The sequence below is a fragment of the Periplaneta americana genome, chromosome 10 (genome assembly GCF_040183065.1).
Source record: "Periplaneta americana isolate PAMFEO1 chromosome 10, P.americana_PAMFEO1_priV1, whole genome shotgun sequence".
In the NCBI taxonomy this organism is placed as follows: domain Eukaryota; kingdom Metazoa; phylum Arthropoda; class Insecta; order Blattodea; family Blattidae; genus Periplaneta; species Periplaneta americana.
In genome coordinates, this window is record NC_091126.1 from 162,015,582 (window position 1) to 162,036,488 (window position 20,907).

The following is a 20,907-nucleotide window of genomic DNA, read 5'->3' on the forward strand; positions in this document are numbered from 1 at the left end:
TCACTGTTGACTTCTCATATCATACAGTTTTACAATGAATACCCGTCTCAGTGTTGGTATGAGCAGTAGATAGCTAGAAGAGATATTTCCTACTTCCTACTTCTTCGGTCATAGAGGTAGTGTGACTGAGAATTTTAAAAACTGAAACTCCAAAAAGTACAACCAATTGCCACCCAATGGTTCAGTGGCGCCACTATGTTACACAGTGCCAAAATACATTTTTTTTAACAGTTACCCTACTATGTAAACACTGTGGCAGACTGTACAATTGAACAGCTGGAGTATTTCAACAAAATAGACAAAACCTCCCTAAAATGAAACGCGATCATTCCAGAATTTTTTTTCCGTTTTCACAGGTTTTCGTTTTACAAAGGGTTGAGTTTTGGCAAAACTAAGAATAGTTATGAAGAAATAATTTGGAATAAAAGTTACTACAGTAACTTACATGCAAAGTGAATTTTATTTTCATAATTATTAACTTATGTAATTGCAGCCTCTCTCTCTCCCTCTCTCTGCGCCCTAGATTCTTGGCCCCCACATTTCTTTTAAAGTGCATTGCTGCAACTTTTTTTTGAAGGGAACGTTGTAGGATTTCCTTCGCGTCCTGCATCAATTCAGAGTGTAAATTGCACCCTGATCCATCGGTTGTGTAACTGAAGTTGTGTTTGATGGAAAATAGATTAACTTCACGTTAGACAAATCAGTTCTTGGATGGCAGATAGCATTGTCTAAAAACAGTATGACCTTACGACCTTGACGTTTCATTGCTCCATTAAAATTATGAAGCCACTCTTCCATTATAGAACTGATCATCTAGGCCTTTTTATTAAGTCGCACAGTTTTACTTTATTCGCACTGTTATTTAACATTGTATTGGCATATTAACACAAATCTCAGAATAAATAAATGGAAATGTGAAACTAAATTGACACTACACTACAATTATTCACAGTTTTATTCTACTCGCACTGTCCTTTATCACTGTATTGGCTTGTTAGCACAAAACTGAGAATAAATGAAAGAAATTGTAGAGGATTGAAAGAAGTAATGGTACAGGAGGACAATAACCTGCCCCATCCTTGACAATAAGCAAAGAATAGTGACATGGTTAGAGAAGCTTCACCCCGACGCCTGACAAAGAATAGCGAAAGTCTTCCAGATCATTGTATGTACAGTCACACAAGAAATTGTCATGCTTCATACAGTATTATCGCAAAATTAAAAATGGTTTGAAAGAATTTAGCGACAGTTACGCTTAAAATTATCAGTTTGTCAGGTTTTTTATACCTAAATGGTGCCCAAAAATGATTCCGTTTTCGCATTAGGCAGTTTTCCGTTTTGAAGTATTATTTTACATAGAAAATCATTCCGTTCCCAAATTTATTTTCCGTTTGTGCAGGTTTCCTCTTTATAGAGGGTACGTTTTAGCAAGGTTTTACTGTATTTGAAAACATGGTTATTGGTGGGGGTGCAGAAAAAAATGGGGGTACAATTAATTACACATTATTAGTCAACTCTTCAAGAATATAGAGACATTTATAATTTAGGCAGTTCTTCAGCTCTGTTCTAAATTTTCTACTAATAAGTATCTTTAGTAGTGATGGCAACTCATTACGGAGGAAAGTTCCCATCGCATGTGCATCTTTATGTGCAATCATTTTTTAAAGCTCTGAATATTATTGCCAATTTTTTTTTTCCCTTGTATCATGGTTATGTATATTGTAATAGTTAAAACAATAATCATTTTGTACTTACCCTATTGGCTCCTTTTTAGTGAATGTAAGATTCCTATTCGGTCTTGCATGACTAATAGGAATAGTTGAACCGTGGATCTTATCGCACCAGCCAGCAAAGTACCGCCATGTCTCTATTGACATGCCAACGTGTGTTTTCAAAGCCAAGGTGTATACAGCTCCAGAATCGATCGATTCAATTGTTGCCAGTTCTTCCTTGTGTTCATCCATCAAATCTGCAAGCCTGAAATACAATATATGATAAGCGATGAATTTCACTCAATTATATATACATTCTCTCGAACACTAGGTACCTGTATAACAGCATTCCTCTGTCCCGTGCACTTATTTTGCTCCATTCTCCGCATTCAAACGCCATTTTGGCAGCCTCTACAGCCTTGTGAACATCAGCTTTTGACGCCCGTTGTACCTGTAAAAGTGAAATAATCAGTAGGACAGATTGATGATAGTTATGATGATGACCAAAAATACAGCATAAAATAAAGTTAATTTCGTCTTGTAAGTTAATTTAAGGGGAGAGGATGGTATTTTTTGGTGAAGAACGAGTAAATTAAAAAAAAAACATTGTTCTTTAAAATGCTCTGTGATATGTGTGGAATGCATAGCATAATATTTTGTGGGTATTTGTGCCCTTATCAGATGCTGAGACGCCATTTTTTAACTTCCTGCGTTATGGATTTTTAAATCACTCGACCCCTTTTATTGTTGTTTCCGGCAAATTGAATTTTCAAAATTTGTTTTCTTTAAAATACTCCTTGATATGTGTGGAATGCATTGCATAACATTTCGTGAGTATTTGTGCCCTTATCGGATGTTGAGACGCCATTTTTAAACTCCCTGCGCTATGGATTTTTAAATAACTCACCCCCTTTTATCGGTTTACGGTAACTTCATTTTTTTGCTACATTGCCAGATAAAAATGGATATAATTTCTGAACTATTAAAGATACATGCATGAAATTTGGAACACACATTCTTTAGACTATTAGGAAACTTTTCTCTGTAACAGAATTTTGTTAACTGATTTCATTTTAAAACTACGTCCGTTTGTTTACAAGAAAGGAATTGAGAAAAGTGTTATTAAATTTTAATTTTTTATTTTACAAACGTAGGGACTAATATCAAAATTCTGTTACAGACAGTTTGTAGAGCATGCTTTTGCAAGTACATTGCAAAAAACGGGATGAATCTACCTTTAAAAATGGTTTAGATAAATCGATTTCAATAAAATCCTGCATTGGGTATTTTTTTTTTAAATCTGGGCCCCCAGAATTTTTTTTTTCCAAATATTTATTTTTGGTTGAGTTTCTACAGGTATGAGTTTTCTACATATAAAAAATTAGTACTTTACACCAAATAGGAAAAAAGTTTTAAAAAATACCGTCCTCTCCCCTTAAGTTACCATATCTGAACGACAAGTTCTGAAACTAACAACAAAGAAAACAAAAATGAGTAAAATTCACTTCATCTTTAACGAAAAGTTTAAAGCTTCAACATCGTAATTCTAGAGGAATCAGGTCCATCCTCTTTTTTTTTTTTGGAATGGTAGAACAGAATATCAAACTTAAATCTACCCCATAACTTAAGTTTTATATATATATATATATATATATATATATATATATATATATATACATACATACATACATACACACACACACACACACACACACACATCATACACACATATACATAGGCCAGGGTTTAAGACAGTCGCATTTGTCGCATTTTGCTACTCGACTTCTTAAAATGCAGCAAACTTTGAATGTAAAGGGAGGGGCTACTCATGAATTAGCACTGGTCAGCTTGATGAGTTAATGACTGAATTTGGTATAATTTTTCTCTATTCAATACCAGTTCCCTCTTTACCCTTTCCTATCCAGTCCTCTGACTGAACTCTTACTTTCTTCGACCCCGACGGCATTAGAGCATTCGAGGCCTAGGGGTTCATTTCACTTTCCTTCCTCCTCTTTCTACTTTTCTGTTCCTAGTGCTGACCTGCTATGGCACTAAAATCGTCCTCCAGTGGCTTAAGGAGGGAAAGCTGGTGACCAACAAGATCTCCCAGCTAGATCCAATGGACCCGTCGACCAACAGCAGGTGTGGTCCTTCAGACATTCTGGGGATTGTGTGTGAATGAAGTAGCCACCAAAACGTTAAAATATGGTGTTCACTTAAATCGGCTACAACTTGCCATTTTCACATATTGGAGTGCAAGAGGTCAAATGACTTTATTGTCAAATGCCTGGCATTAGAAAACAACAACGTTTTGTATGTTAACAAATCTTAAAATATAACTAACATGTTCATGTTGGGTGTGGTACTGATGGTGGCAGTGGTTATAATGTTGGTAATAATGGCAGTGGTAGTGGTGGTGGAGTTAATGGTAGTGGTGGTGGTGGTGATGGTGGTAGTAGTAACATTAATGATGACCGCGGTGGCAGGACAGCGGCAGCAGCAAGCATGACGACAACTTAGAAATAAAACTAAGTTTATTTTGTTAGTTACTCTAAGTTACCAGTATTGTGCCTAAAGTTCTGAAACCAACATTAAAGTCACAACAAAATGATGAAAACTAACTTCACCTTTCAAGAAAAGCTGAAAATTATAACATCTTAATATACTGGGTGGACCACGAAACGAAATAAGGGGAAATATTAATGATTATGAAGAGTTGGGATGGCAGCAAGAGAGAGCTCTACCGCTTTATTTATAGTTTATTGAAGACATACACGAACAAGCTGAATGATGTAATGATAACAGAGCAATAATACAGTTTATATGCAATGCCTTTTATGTATCTATATTTCTATTGTTTCCTAAGCAAAGTCCTCATAACATGATAAATCGATAGCGACTTCGACTTGGGATTTCTTTTGCAGCCCAGTGTACAGTACATACACACGTCATATATATCTCCCAACTCCTTCCTCTTCCCTCTCCCTCCCTCTCTCTGTGTGTGTTTTTTTTTTTGTGAAATAGGATGGAATGAACCTATTTTTATGTATGAAAAGAATGCTAATATTACATAACTTTTTTAAATACGGTAAAATCCCGATAAGACGCTGTTCAAGGGACCGTGTGTAAACCGCGTATTAACCGGGACCGCGTATTAGGTGGGTATACTAATTTTGACTTGTATACAGTATCTATTAGCATTTTTCTTTATTGAAATACATGATTCATAAAAGATAATATAGTATTACTCCATTATGTAATTACTGTACTGTACGTCAAAGACATTTACAATATGTACTGTACTTAATTCTTTCGGAAAAAAAAAAAGTCATGCCGTGTGCGTGTTCTCCAAGTCCTCATGTTTACTACACTTCAGTTTCCTGCGATCATATCCTCCTGACGACGTCGCAGCTGCAGTGATTGAGTCGCGATTTTTTATTATCGTTCTTAATATCGATGATGGGATTCCTAATGAATCAGGGAATTGTTGTTTCTGAGTAAGAGTACTGATCTCATCGTACTTTCGTAAGATTTTCAATTTTTCCGACACAGAAAGCGCTTTTTGTTTAACACTCATTGTCATTTGATCACATTCACAGACACTTCAATACACTAAAGGACAACATACTGCCCAGCAAAAATTTCCAGAATTTTATTACTGCTGAGTGAGGAATGTTGTTTGAGAGAAAGGGTTAGCAAGAGGGTGAGGTATTGTAACTGTACGTAGGTTTTCAGCGCGCAGGTGAAGAGTCGAATAAGAGAGCGTAACAAGAGAGTGGGGTATACTAAGGTATGAAGTATGAAGGTTTAAATGCGCAGGTAAAGGGTCGAATACCAATACTGTTCAGGTTAATGGCACCAGTGAGTTCAGTGACCAAGATGTTTCATTGCTGTTACAGTACATTGCTGAAAATTACATCGAAAATATTCCATAAAATCAGCGTGTTACGCGGGACTTGAGCGTAACAAACGGGGTATTTTATAAAGGCATTATATATGAAATGTGCAGGGACCGGACAAAAAAAGCGTATTACATGGGATAGCGTAATAAGCAGGCGCGTCTTATCGAGGTTTTACTGTACGCAAAAACTTTCCAGTTCTTAGTTTTCTATTAACATACAACACTTTCTAAAACGGTGTGTGTATATATATATATATATATATATATATATATACTGTATATAAGTGAAATAACTGCAGATTTTTGGAGCAGATAGTTCATGTTGTACATAACAAATAATTGTAATATCATATTGGTGAAAATTTCATAGTTTTCTCAGAAAAGAATGTTTTTTCCCCAAATGTTTAACACCCTCTTATTCGGTAACTATTGCGAACTGAATAGTGATTTTTGTCCATATCGATAGAAAATGTAATAAAGAATCATTTATCCCTCTGTTGTATTTCAATAACATGGGCAATTTTGTGTAAATTTAATTTAAAAACCACTAATTTCAAACCACTTAACGATGCAATCCACATCGCAACATTGTACCTAGAGAAGGGAGCGCAAGGCAGTGTACACGTATGGTGAGTTCTTGATCTCTTACATCTGTATTGCGGTATGAAAGGAGACTTTTAGCAGCGAGATTGCTAGACTGCTGGAACTTCCAAATTAATTTTCTAATTAACCATGCATTTAATCACAAAACGTAACGAAGGTTTTCTATTCATTTAAGCTTACCCTATCATCCCTTTCAATCTGCAAGGTTATTTCACTTCCATCCTGTATATTAGTTAAAAATCTGATTTAAATTTTACCTCGCAAATAACTGATTCGTCATTTGGATTCACAGTTTTCAAAACAGCACCATTTTCCGAGTCAACAAATTCTCCATTTATGAACAACTGGTGAGGAAAAGAGATGTCCATATTGTTCACATGTAGCTTGATGCAAGAATGTTTCATTTCTGTCTTGGAAGTAAGGCCTCCTCTTGATTTCAAGATCACAGTTTCACTGAATTCCTTGAATGTTGTAGCCATGAACAGATCTTCATTTTGAACACTAACTTTAAGCTTTTCCTTTATTTCCTCGACCAATCTAGATATAATAAAAATATTTATTAGCTGTTAATAGAGGTATATACAATTTTCTGACAGTATTAGAATTACAAATTAATTTGTACTGGTATATAATCTTTTAGTCGGTTATTTAAAAACACGGTATCAACTAACAGATTAGTCAGTGTGACAGTGATATGTATTTGGCAAGATGAGGCTTAAAAGTCGCCGCGGATTTCCTGACATTCATCTTATAATTGGGGAAAACCATGAAAAAACCCCAACCAGGTAATCAGCCCAAGTGGGAATTGAGTCCACACCTGATGGCAACCCCAATCACCAGAAATCTCACTGCCAAATGAGTTACACCAGTGGCTCTAACTGGTATACATTAATAACAACAAGCATTACTGTATAAACGATAAAAGAAAATTTATAAAATTAAAAATAGGGGTATAATTAATTATACATTATTAGTAAACTCTTCGAGAGTATAGACACATTTATAATTTAGGCAGTTCTTCAGCTCTGTTCTAAATTTTCTACTAAGTATCTTTAATAGTGATGGCAACTCATTAGGGAGCAAAGTTCCCATCGCATGTGCATCTTTATGTGCAATCATTTTTTGAAGCTCTGAATGTTATTGCCAATTTTTTCCCACGTATCATGGTTATGTATATTGTCATAGTTTATTAATTTTTGTCTGTCCTTGACAAATACCATGACTTTATCTGCGATGTGAAAATATAGGACAAACATTTTGTTATGAATACAGAAATTTGTAATTCTCCATGATCTAAGTTGTATATTATTCCAATTAATTTCTTTTGTAAACAAGTAGTCTATGTGCATCACCAAATTTCTGTACCACACAAAAGGTAGGGGTATAATCTTCATCTTACGATGTTTGGTGACGTATGCACATCCGTTGATGTGACATTTTAATGAATTTAAATACTATTATAGTCACAGTATATTACATCACAGTAGATAAATCGCAATTTTTGTTATGAATAAAGTATTTCAAGTATCTCAATTACATAAAATGGTTTTCTAATTTTACTGCATGTATACTGTGTTGTGTGGTCAGCACAGGTTAGGTTTTTATGTACCGTAAACTGAGGTTACTTTGAACACAGAGGAAACTTTGAACATTTTTTTCAGAAAATCATATTTAGGTTTCTACATGCTGCATTTTTATTGTATTGTATTGTATTTATTAAGATTCCATGGTATTCATACATTGCTTTACAGCTAGAATATGGAACAAGTCAAAAAACTTAATACTATTATAAAGTCTTAATTTATAGTCACAGTCTAGATGAAATATATATACAGACGAGATTTACAATATAGTCTACTAGTACAACACACAGTTTTAGTATAAATTTCATGAAGTGTTATTGAAAGTCATGAATTGATCTACAGAATAGAAGGCGTGAGAAATTAGGTACTGTACTTCTTTAATTTGGCCCTAAATAATCTTATGTTTTGAGTTTCATTTTTTATATCGATAGGGAGGCTATTAAAAATTTTTACTGCCATATAACGCACTCCTTTTTGATAGCACAATAGACTTGCCGATGGAGTATGAAAGTCATTTTTTGACGTGTATTTATGCTATGAACTGTTGAATTAGTTACAAAGTTTTCACGATTACATACGAGGAAGACTATTAATGAAAAGCTATACTGACAAGCCATAGGCATTATTTGTAGTTTTTTTAAAATAGTCCTACAAGATTCCCTAGATTTGGCACCTACTATTATTCTAATTACTCTTTTTTGTAATAGAAATATACTGTTACTATCTGTGGAATTTCCCCAGAATATTATTCCAAAACTCATTACCGAGTGGAAGTATGCAAAGTATATTGTTTTTAAGGTATCGATATTTACTATCTTTTGCATATATCTAATAGCAAAACAAGCTGAATTTATTTTGAGGGTAATTTCTTTAATATGATTTTTCCAATTTAACACATTATCGATTTTTAAGCCAAGAAATTTGGTTGTTGTTGTTGTTTCTAATAGAGATCTGTTGTTAATTATTGCGCTAGAAATTTGCGAGGTTGAATTTGCACAGGATTTAAATTGAATTATGTTAATTTTGTTACAATTTAATACCACTTTATTGACTGAGAACCAGTTATAGATGGAGGTAAATTATCATAAAATCATTCTCATACCAAATGTACCTCCATCTGTAACAAGTGCAGGATGAAGAAACCTAAATATAATTTTCTGAAAAAATGTTCAAAGTTTCCTTTGTATTCAAAGTAATCCCAGTTTACGGTACTATATCCCCTGAAACTGGCGCTTACAATTTGTTTTTGCTAAAGTTTAATTCTTTATTTGAATATATTAACAAATTACAGCTCCAGGCGTGTAAGTGTAGGCCTATGTAGTCCCCTGAAGTACCTAGGCTCGTTTGTAACAGGAAAATAACACGAGGGAGAACACAACACAAAATAATATGAAAAAATATCTGCACTTATGTGGAGAATGGAAGCAAACTGTAAATAGCGGAATTGAATTTAACAGTAAGTAAAACACATCACAAATTTTACATGGGGATGATCAAACATTAATAGCAAAATCTGATAATAGGCTACAATGTGCAACATACCGACTACACAAAATTATTCAATAATACAATTTCAAAATATCTACCAGTGCTTCAGAATTTAAAACAATGGCTTTGTATGGCAGAAACATAAAATGAATGAAAACAGAAACAGATATGTTACGATCGAGGAGTCGATGAAAGGATCTGCACCATCTTTGTTAAGAAAAATTCAAAGGAACAGACCATGAAAACTACCTAAATAGTTTATGATGAAGCAATTACCTCACAACATCCATAGAACCTGCTCCAGTTGAAAAGAAATCTGTACTTTCTTGCACTTCAATATTTAAAATTCCTTTCCAGACTGATTTCAAAGCAGAAACTATCAACTTCTCATCGTCTGTCAATTGCAATGCCTCCCGAGCAACATCTTTGCTACCATATTTGGCAGCTGGCTGCATGCGTCCACCCACCATCAGCCTCTGTATGTTGACCTGCAAATAGAATTGCATTGACTTGCACTGATATTTCAGAAAGAATATATATTTATGGTCAATATAGAGTATCCACCAGCCACTGAACGAATATTGCACACTTTTATCACTGTCAATGTGGCGCTATAAACTAATTTTCAATACTTTTGTCACAACCACAACAAATTTCAATTCTTATTGTACTATATATTACTACATTAACACATTTAATATATCACAAGACATAGACTGAACAAATTAAATGTAATTATGAAAGTAGCCATATTTTCTTCATGGAATTATGATCCACTTCCACTAGATGGCTATCGACACCAGTAGCAGGGCCGGCAATACATGCAAACGAAATTATACTAAATGTGAGGAATGTTACTGCAGGTGTGTAGTATTATGTGACAGGTTAGGTTAGATTACGTGTGTATTATGTGTCAGGTTAGGTTAGGTTTGTTTAGGTGTGTAGTTATTATGAGGGAGATTAGGTTAGGTTTGATTAGGTGTGTAGTATTATTATTATTGTATGTTGGCGACACTGTTACATTAACGAAATATGGCCGTATTCATCATTCACACACGACGATTTTCGTATATAAGATACATATTTACGGCGGGCTGGGTGGGTTTACAACTCTCCCAGTGATCACATCAATTTTTACTAATCAATACCATAAATCCAAGACATTTTCAAGGTATTTTATCAAGTTCCTATAGTGGCTGGTACATAAGTAATATTCACCATATTTATTTTCGTATATGACTGAAGATAAACTAAATGTACATTTTTAGGTGAAACGAGCGTTGAGCGATTTTCGCCGATTTTGGAATAGACACCGACGCACTTGAACTGCCAACCATAGAAAACAAAAAATCACACTCAATTGATTTCACCTTCATCTTGACGGGATAATATAACCCTAAACTAAACTAACCTAACCTAAGTGTGTCGATGTCTATTCCAAAATCGGCAGAAGTCGCTCAACGCTCGTTTAACCCATTTTTAATATCATTGTGATTTGTGAACTACCAGATGAATACACTACACATCTAACATTTTTGTAAACTGCGAACTGCTAAAATCAACAAATTCGAATATGACTATTTCGTAGTATAAATTAGCTGGATTTTTATTTTCGCTGAGTGAAGTCTCTATATTAAGAATGGAAATATTTGTTTTTAAAAACATCTCTCTTCGATGTTTCATTAATATTGGGAATATGTTCTTTTACTTTCGTTGTTTATATTTTCTATCAACTCAAGCAATTGATATAGCCTACTTCGGGAAGGAAGTACTGCACAATTCTAAGATTTAAAACAGCGCGTTTGTTTGGCATAATTAAACTAGGATATCAACTTTCAAATGAATTCGACAAAGAATTGCGACGCAAATGTTGTGGAAAGAAATAGTCGTAAGTAGTTAAACAAGCTAAATAGTAATGATATTAGAATCGCAAATCATGCAAATCAAGATTTTCAGGTATAACTCCCTGTAAAGTTGATTTGAATAATTTCGAGGGAAAAATTGTTCCGGAGCCGGGTATCGAACCCGGGACCTTTGGTTTAACGTACCAACGCTCTACCACTGAGCTACTCGGGAACTCTAACCGACACCGATCCAATTTTTCCCTCTATATCCACAGACCTCAAAGTGGGCTGACAACCGTCAAGCAACCAACTTCGAGTGCACACTAACTCCGTGTGACTTAAATTGTGGTTTCCTGTTAACGAACAGTAACGTGTATTATGCAAATCAAGATTTTCAGGTATAACTCCCTGTAAAGTTGATTTGAATAATTTCGAGGGAAAAATTGTTCCGGAGCCGGGTATCGAACCCGGGACCTTTGGTTTAACGTACCAACGCTCTACCACTGAGCTACTCGGGAACTCTAACCGACACCGATCCCTCGAAATTATTCAAATCAACTTTACAGGGAGTTATACCTGAAAATCTTGATTTGCATAATACACGTTACTGTTCGTTAACAGGAAACCACAATTTAAGTCACACGGAGTTAGTGCGCACTCGAAGTTGGTTGCTTGACGGTTGTCAGCCCACTTTGAGGTCTGTGGATATAGAGGGAAAAATTGGATCGGTGTCGGTTAGAGTTCCCGAGTAGCTCAGTGGTAGAGCGTTGGTACGTTAAGCCAAAGGTCCCGGGTTCGATACCCGGCTCCGGAACAATTTTTCCCTCGAAATTATTCAAATCAACTTTACAGGGAGTTATACCTGAAAATCTTGATTTGCATAATACACGTTACTGTTCGTTAACAGGAAACCACAATTTAAGTCACACGGAGTTAGTGTGCACTCGAAGTTGGTTGCTTGACGGTTGTCAGCCCACTTTGAGGTCTGTGGATATAGAGGGAAAAATTGGATCGGTGTCGGTTAGAGTTCCCGAGTAGCTCAGTGGTAGAGCGTTGGTACGTTAAGCCAAAGGTCCCGGGTTCGATACCCGGCTCCGGAACAATTTTTCCCTCGAAATTATTCAAATCAACTTTACAGGGAGTTATACCTGAAAATCTTGATTTGCATAATACACGTTACTGTTCGTTAACAGGAAACCACAATTTAAGTCACACGGAGTTAGTGTGCACTCGAAGTTGGTTGCTTGACGGTTGTCAGCCCACTTTGAGGTCTGTGGATATAGAGGGAAAAATTGGATCGGTGTCGGTTAGAGTTCCCGAGTAGCTCAGTGGTAGAGCGTTGGTACGTTAAGCCAAAGGTCCCGGGTTCGATACCCGGCTCCGGAACAATTTTTCCCTCGAAATTATTCAAATCAACTTTACAGGGAGTTATACCTGAAAATCTTGATTTGCATAATACACGTTACTGTTCGTTAACAGGAAACCACAATTTAAGTCACATGGAGTTAGTGTGCACTCGAAGTTGGTTGCTTGACGGTTGTCAGCCCACTTTGAGGTCTGTGGATATAGAGGGAAAAATTGGACCGGTGTCGGTTAGAGTTCCCGAGTAGCTCAGTGGTAGAGCGTTGGTACGTTAAACCAAAGGTCCCGGGTTCGATACCCGGCTCTGGAACAATTTTTCCCTCGAAATTATTCGATATTAGAATCGTATATTCTGGTTGTGTTGTTTAGTCAAGTGTACGAAGACAGGTCTGAACCTCAAAAGTGATACCAATAAGGGACCACTTATGAGACAACTAAGCCAGGAGATAATAGGATAGGATGACTAGTTCCTTTCCCCCTCCATTGAATATATCGCTGACTAGCTACATATATTACCTACACTAATCAGACTTCAGATGTATACAAACAATTGTTCTTGTTTGCAATGTTGTAACATAAATTTGTGTGAACAAATGTTTAGTAGTTTCTGCTGTAAAAATGTAAGAAGAAATGATGTGACATTTTATAAAATATTGCATTTCACTTACAATAACTTGAGTAAAATTGTTACAATCAACAAATTAGTCCAGTGCTTCAATTGTGATAATTTACACGTATACCTATTAATTTTCTCTTTATTACTAAATGTATTTACATTTTAGTAGACCCAAATAGCACTAACTATAGTATATCAAATAATATATCAACTTACCATTGCACCATCTTTACAAGTTACTAAAAGTCCGTCTGGATGTATAATTCCTCCACTGTCCAATCCTTTAATTTGCACTGTTTCCCCTTTTGGTTTTGGTTTTGTCCATAGTTGTGATCCAAACAATTTCACCTTCTCATCATTCAAGAAAGCACTTGCACCAGGAACACTGTCCATTCCACGAATAAAATTATGGATGACCGATGCAGGTTGGTCCCAGTTGATCTGTTTTCAAAAGTCAATAATACTTCATTAGCACCATGCATAAAGCTCGAATAAATTTCTTCCTCCATTGCATTTAAATTATTTCATTGTCATAGTTATATCCATCACATTGTTACGTTCAAAATTTAGCATGATGAGCAGTATCTAGAGCTAGCCACAAATGGTGGACGGAGAGAGGGAATAGTTCTACATCTAAGCAGGCATTCATATAGATGAGGGCCAAAAAAACTCGGCCTCCTCCCCAATGAATGCCCCACTTTCGTAATAACAGTCCTCAAAATTATTAAACATTATTTTATATACTCATTTTTTACTTGTGTACTATTATTATTTTATTCTATTTGTAATAATAATAATAATAATAATAATAATAATAATAATAATAATAATAATAATAATGTTTTATTTTCGCTGGCAGAGTTAAGGCCACAAGGCCTTCTCTTCCACTCAACCAGCCTTAATCAATACAATACATATTTAAATTACGAATATTCACACTACACTTAAAAGGTTCTCCAGCAATATTCTTCAGTTAAGTTAACGACTAGTAGACTACATATTTATTTAAATTTAGATAAACCTATAAGGTAAAGTAGTAACTTAATTTATGAGCTAATTTAATTCAATCAATTATAATTAATTTGAGATTTGAGATAGCAAGTAAAATGATGAAAATTAATTTAATATAAGCTCGCTAGAACTATGTTACAGGGAGAAAAAAAAAAAAAAAAAAAAATATATATATATATATATATATATATATATATATATATATATATATTTCTATAATGAGAATATTAATGTAATTCCCATTAGAGGTTTTGTAAATCTATTTAGAGAAATTAATGATAATAATAAGAATGGGCAGATGTTAGTTTCATTATATGTAATAAATATTAATCGGCAGTTAATTTGTTAAGTAAGAATTTATGTAATTTTGACCTAAATGAAGTTATTGACCAACAACCCCTTACATCACTCGGTAGCGAGTTCCAATTTCTAGCAACTGAAACTGTATAAGATGAAGAATATAACGATGTCTTGTGGTAGGGCATAATGAGTAAATTGTTATGATGAGATCTTGTACTTAGCTGATGATATGCGGATAAATTTTGAAAATGAGAAGCCAAATAGATTGGGTAGCAGTGCGCAGAATTTGAAATAAGAGAACAAGAGAATGCAGGGCTCGTCGATCGCTTAGCCTTAGCCAAGACAGAGTTGGGAAAGATGGGGAAACATGATCATACTTACGAATATTACAAATATAACGGACGCACGCATTATGCACACGTTGTAGCCTGCTGCTCAAATTTGCATTTAGGTTACTTAATATAATATCGCAGTAGTCGAAGTGTGGCATCACGAGTGTTTGTACAAGGATTAATTTTAATTTATCAGGAAGAAAGTGCTTCAGTCGCTTTAATGAGTGAATAATAGAAAATATTTTTTTTGGAAGTGTGATTCACTTGTTCATTCCATTCCAGGTGACAATCCATATATCAGTATTGTTGTTTATCTGTATTTTGTATTTATGTATACTTTTTGTAGGCTACTTGTCGGCACCAGGTTTCTCCTTCTCCCTTCCTCATCTTCATCATCATCATCATCATCATCATCATCATCCATACCATACACTACACTTACATATACACTCACCCTATTACACAACATAAGGGACATTTTCAAGTAACTTATACATTTTACCATTTACAAAAATTGAAAACTTTTTTCACGAAATACAATAAACGTCTTACACAACACCTAAACTTACTAATACTGCTCAGGTTTGCCTCATTTTCATAAATCTGTGTTTCTTTCCATCGGTAACAGCTTTTCCCTCAACTCTGTTATCTTATTTTATATATTCTTTTGTATAATTTCATAAAACAATTGAATTTTAATAAATGTATCATATTCTTAAGCCAAAATTACTGTATATAATTCATTTTGCCTTTTTAAAACTATTTGTTCTCAACTGTTACTTTTTTCCAAAAATCAAAGTCTATTTTTAACTTTTAGGGAAGTCATGTGACATCATACTTCACTGTTTTATATAACTGTAACTGATGGATTATTAACACAAGGTTTAGCATTCGACCGCAGAAGAAAGAGGAGAGTTAATGAAGTCCCCCCCCCCCCTTTTACGGAGGAGGGAACCGAAGGCTTGCATTGCGAATGATATTTTTCGACAAATGGTCGCGCTGTTGTACGAAAACAGCTCGCTGCACTGTTAACTTAATCCGGGCTATGCCAATAATGATAACGATATGTGAATAAATGATGGCGAAATGAGCCCGAAGTCCTACGCCGAAAGTTACCCAGAAATTCTGCTTCAATTGGTTGAAAGGGAACCTCGAGAAAAAAAAAACCAACCAGGTAACTTATCTCAACCAGGATTTGAACTTGGACCGGTTCGTTTCACGGTCAGACATATGCTACCTAATCGTTACTGCACAGTAGTGGATGTTAATGAGGTTAATACAAAGCATTGTGTTCAAGAGCTATTTATAATGAGTTATATTCTTGTCAAAAGTGTAAATTGTTAATCGGAATTATGTTAGAAACTATTTCTGAAAGTAAAGACGATGTATTTTCATTTACGGTACGGTAATTTAATTAAAGAAGAAAAGTTTCATATCAAAAACAAGAATTAATTAGGCCTACACATTTGAATTATCGTATCACGATACAGAAACATGAACTTTGGATATCCAGATTTGCATTTAAAATTTGAAGTTCGTAATAATAACACATTTAAAATTACAATAAGAATGTTCTCAGTGTATAAACTTGTATGTTTTCAAACGAAAAGCGAATTACATACGCAACAGCCAATGAACATTAATATTAGTGTAACCTTACCACTTCGTGCATAGAGAATGCCTACACCTTTTCTTTCGCGCCTTCTGATTGGACATGGAACGAGAGGCTCTCAAGGACAAATCGCATGTCATTTGAGAAGCACGGAAATCGTAATATGTTAAAGGGGTGGACATGGATGAATATAATATACAATACCTACATAATATATACACATGCACATAGTGAGCGTCGATGGGCTATACAAATTTCCCACGAATTTAACAGAACAATCTGTGACGTTGGAACAAGGATTTTCTGGGCTGAGAGGCCGTGGACTAAATAGTGGTGTTGTTATCAGACGTTTCGTCTACTGCTGCGGCAGACATCTTCAGTGGCGTGGTACAGTTGTGGACAAAAAGTAACGTCCTTAGTTGCGGGAAGTACCGTAGGGCTACTCGAGGTACTCAATCCATACCGCCTACCGTAATTATTATCAATGAACAAAAGACAACACTACACTTTATTGTAAAAATCACTGAGAAATTTGAGCTGCCTTCAGGCAGTGGAGTGGGACGAGAACGTTAATGATTTGTTTCGAACGGCGAAGTGATCTTGGCAGCAATAGAAAACAAACGTCTGGTTGCAACACCACCAGTAGACCACGGCCTCTCAGTCCGGAAAATCCTTGTTCCATTGACGCCGGCCGTGAAAGCCTACATGTTAAGATTAATCTGTAACGTCATGAGCATACATCGATGAAAAAATCCTATCAATTAGCGCTGAATTAAAAAGAAAAATTGCTCATTCGGCAGCATTGCTCGGATATTTCGAGCGTCACCTTACCACTTGAAGCTCCTCTTTCTTGAGGGAGGGTTCATAAGAAGCTCCTTCTTCTGATTGGGGTGTTTTTGGAGCAGTCCCATCAGCAACCATGTTCACTGCTTTCGCCTGAAAATATTCCCAGAATCACTTTCACGACTAGCTGTGGAATAAACATTATTTCATTTGAGACAATACTTCCTCGCTCCTACATTTTATAAATCTACTATTTTTATGCGGGTGAAACTAGGAAAATGGAAGTTCAGGTTACTTTTCAAGTGATTTTTTTTAGATGAAGTTTACTATTTAATCTGCTATACTTCAGTAAGTAAAGGTAGTATTTTAGTAAAAGACCAGTATTTTCCCTGGACCAAATATATGATTTTAATTTCCAAAATCACCTGAAATTCCCGTGCGCTAGTTTTCTCACGATACGAATATTGGATTATGACGTTAATGATAGATATGAATATTCCAATTAAATGTAACATATTCCAACAAACAGTGTAACTCAAATGAAATTGATTAGCGTAATAATTAACTCGGGAGAAAAATATGCATTACATACATACATACATACATACATACATAACACACATAGTACGTACATACACATACATTTATAAATACAGGATTGAAGTAATATAACTGCAGATTTTAACAGCTTATTCCTTGGATAGAATACAACAAAAAATTCTGATAACATATTAGTCCAATTGAATACTTTTCTCGGAAAAAAAAAAACTGTTTTTCCCTAAATTTTAACATCATTCTACTCAATATTTACTACCCGTATGATTCTAATTTTTATTCTTATCATTAGAAAAACTGATAAGATGTGACTTATCCCTTTGCAGTTTTCGAGTCAAATGGGCAGCTTTCTTGCAAATTAAATAAGTTTAACACGCATCGTTATTCGCTGCCATTATGAATTCGGCAGACCTACTGCGGTGCAAGGGACAGAACTAGAACACTGCTATTGAGAGTGCCGGTATGTATTCGTAGGTGAGTCGGCGATACGCTGTTGCCAAGCTATAGCCTAAGTTTTTAATTAACCATGCACTTAATTACACAACGCCTAATAGTTTATATTCAGAATATAACTGCAGTTCTATTTCGAGATTTGTCATTACCGGTATATTAGCTTTAGAGATTATTTACAATAGATTTTAATGATAAGATGATACTAGTTCAACGGTGGAATGATAATGGCAGGAGTGTGTCGGAAGAAATAATAATTCTCATAATCGATTTGTCCGTAACACATAACATGCAATTTGCTGAGGATCGAACTCGTTTCTTTTTGATTAGAAGCCGACGGATGATTTGTGTTAGGACTGGTCAACCAATGTAAAACTACAAAGTTACGTAAGACCCGGGGGTGAAGAAGTAGCCTACAGTATCAGTACGAGTGTGCTCTAAATGCCAAATATCACAAAAATGACATAACCTGCTGGCTGATAAGTATAAACCGGTATTAACTGAGCTATCACCCTTCACCCTTGACATTAATGAAGACTGGTTACAACCAGTATCAAGAGCATGTGGAATATTTCACCCATAGCAAACAAATACAGGGCAACCTTGAACTTATGTAGCGTGGTATTCGTTTTAATTTTTGCTTTACAGTAAACATTAAAAAAACATCCGAATAGCTCTTTATGTGGATTTCGATTTCGTACCAACAGTCTCAGAATTGATCTTTGGGAGCACACTTCACATTTCAGAGCAGTGAACATGACAAAGCTTTGGCCTACGTTACTGGAATAAGATTTATACCATTCAAATAACATCGTAAGAATCGTTTTCACGTTCCATTAATAAAGTAGTTAAAATTGGGGACCTTTAAATGGCAATAGTAACATTTTCATTCGTTGACATTACTTGTCAGTGACGAACGAATGAAGAGAATGAAGGAATTATAGCCGATAGAAAAAGTACGGAAGATAACTTATTATCAGACAGCGGATTTTCGGTTCCGATACTGAAACGTTAGGTGTACGTCAATTCTGCGGAAAGATTGAATTCATTGCTGCGACCCCTCCATATGCCAAGGGATGCGACGTCTTGTCTGTGTAAGAACCGAAAATCCGCTGTCTGGTTATTACTATTCCGGCAACCGCTGAATAGTCTACATATGGGCAAAGCCGTTTTTTTTTGTTATTAGCGATAAATGCGAAATGTGAGAGAGATGCACCAGGTGTATATGCAGGTTTTATCACAGTCTAGTATATACAGTCACGAAGCTTGAGTTGTGAGGGTGCTAGGAACAATAGACTGTGCCGGTACTATTTCGCATTGTCTGTAACGAGGCGATATTAGCGATCCTAGCGGTTAGCAACTATCTATGGATGCATATTTATTTCGTATTGAACTTCGTGACTGTATATACTAGACTGTGGTTTTATCATGTCATAAATGTACCGATTTATGACAGCAAATTTCTCGCGAATTTTCGCGAAAATTGGCTGTTTCTGCGAAAGTCTTCATTTCTGTGACAAAAACCAAAAATAACATTTAAAAAGTGAATTAAAAAAAATAGTCAGCCCTGTATAGGTTCTTACACTCAGGGCTCGAACAAATTTTGAGCCCCCACCACGCATTCATTTATAGTTCTCTGCCAAAGGAAAGGTCTTTCACTGCAAACCCACCATTCTTCAATCTTTCCTATTTTCAGCCCTGCTCTGAGTCTCCGCATTTCTAACTTACGAAAACCTTAGACATTTTACAGTAAAAAAGGCATGTAACAAGAATTTAACATTAATGCTATAATCTAAAGCAGGCATCTGTGAATTAGGATAAAATGAATATTTATTTTATTATCTCAAAAATTTTCCGCTCATACAAATTCGCCACCCGGGTCCCTTCGCAGTTTTTCAATAAAACGGACTATTTTCGTGCAAATTAAATAAAAAAATTAACACGTATCGTTATTTCCTGCCATTAGAAAGTCTCGCAACCGTACTTTTTTACTTCGTTATCTAGAAACGCTGTATCAACTACTGGGAGGCCGAGAATTCGTCACAGATTACCTGACATTCTCCTTACAGTTGGAAAAACTCGGGAAAACCCAACCAGGTGAACAGTCCAAGCAGGAATCGGATTCAGGCCCGAGCGCAACTCCGGGTCAGCAGGCAAACGCGCTACGACCTGAGCTACACCAGTGGTTTGGAAACCCTGCTGCAGTGACTAAGGACGGAACCCCTGATTATATATAAAGGAACGCTGCTATTGAGACCGAATGCGTGTGTGTATTCGTACGTAAGCCGGGGATGCGCTGTTGCCAAACTATACAGACTGTCAGGCTCATTTTCTAATAAACTTTGCACTTAAATACAAAATGCGTAATATTATGTTTATTTATTTTAATGTATTATATTGCCCCATTTAATCTGTACAGTTATATCATTTTCACCTTGTATTTACTGTAGATCAGAACTTTAATTCGGAAATCTGTCATTCAGTTAGTAACGTAAACAGCATAAAACCACAGTCTAGTATATACAGCCACGAAGCTTCAGTTGTGAGGGTGCTATACTTTTTTTTTAAGATGGGACATGACAGTTAAGCGGCCGAGCTTGTAACTACAGTGCCATGTTGCCAATATGGACTACCACGCTACCAGCTGATGGAAGCTAGCAATTGTCGTTAAGATGGCTGACGTTAAAACATTAATTGACAATTGACGCGAAGGTAAGAAAACAATACAAAAATCGACAGAGAATGAAAGACGAAA

General features: G+C 35.5%; 1 protein-coding gene and 1 non-coding gene across 2 annotated transcripts in view; one reads left to right on the top strand and one right to left on the bottom strand.

Annotated features, from left to right (window-relative positions):
- Positions 1-20,907, bottom strand: part of LOC138708120 (cytosolic 10-formyltetrahydrofolate dehydrogenase) — a 60,180-nt gene that overhangs the window by 30,023 nt on the left and 9,250 nt on the right. The window contains exons 5-10 of the mRNA XM_069838330.1: positions 17,196-17,300; positions 13,326-13,550; positions 9,564-9,775; positions 6,474-6,753; positions 2,048-2,163; positions 1,756-1,977 (exon numbers count right to left, since the gene is read on the bottom strand). Of these exons, the coding sequence (XP_069694431.1) occupies positions 1,756-1,977; positions 2,048-2,163; positions 6,474-6,753; positions 9,564-9,775; positions 13,326-13,550; positions 17,196-17,300 (1,160 nt within the window). The remainder of the gene's footprint in view (positions 1-1,755; positions 1,978-2,047; positions 2,164-6,473; positions 6,754-9,563; positions 9,776-13,325; positions 13,551-17,195; positions 17,301-20,907) is intronic.
- On the top strand, positions 12,732-12,803 carry TRNAN-GUU (transfer RNA asparagine (anticodon GUU)). The gene has a single exon. It is a non-coding gene; the product is annotated as a tRNA-Asn (tRNA).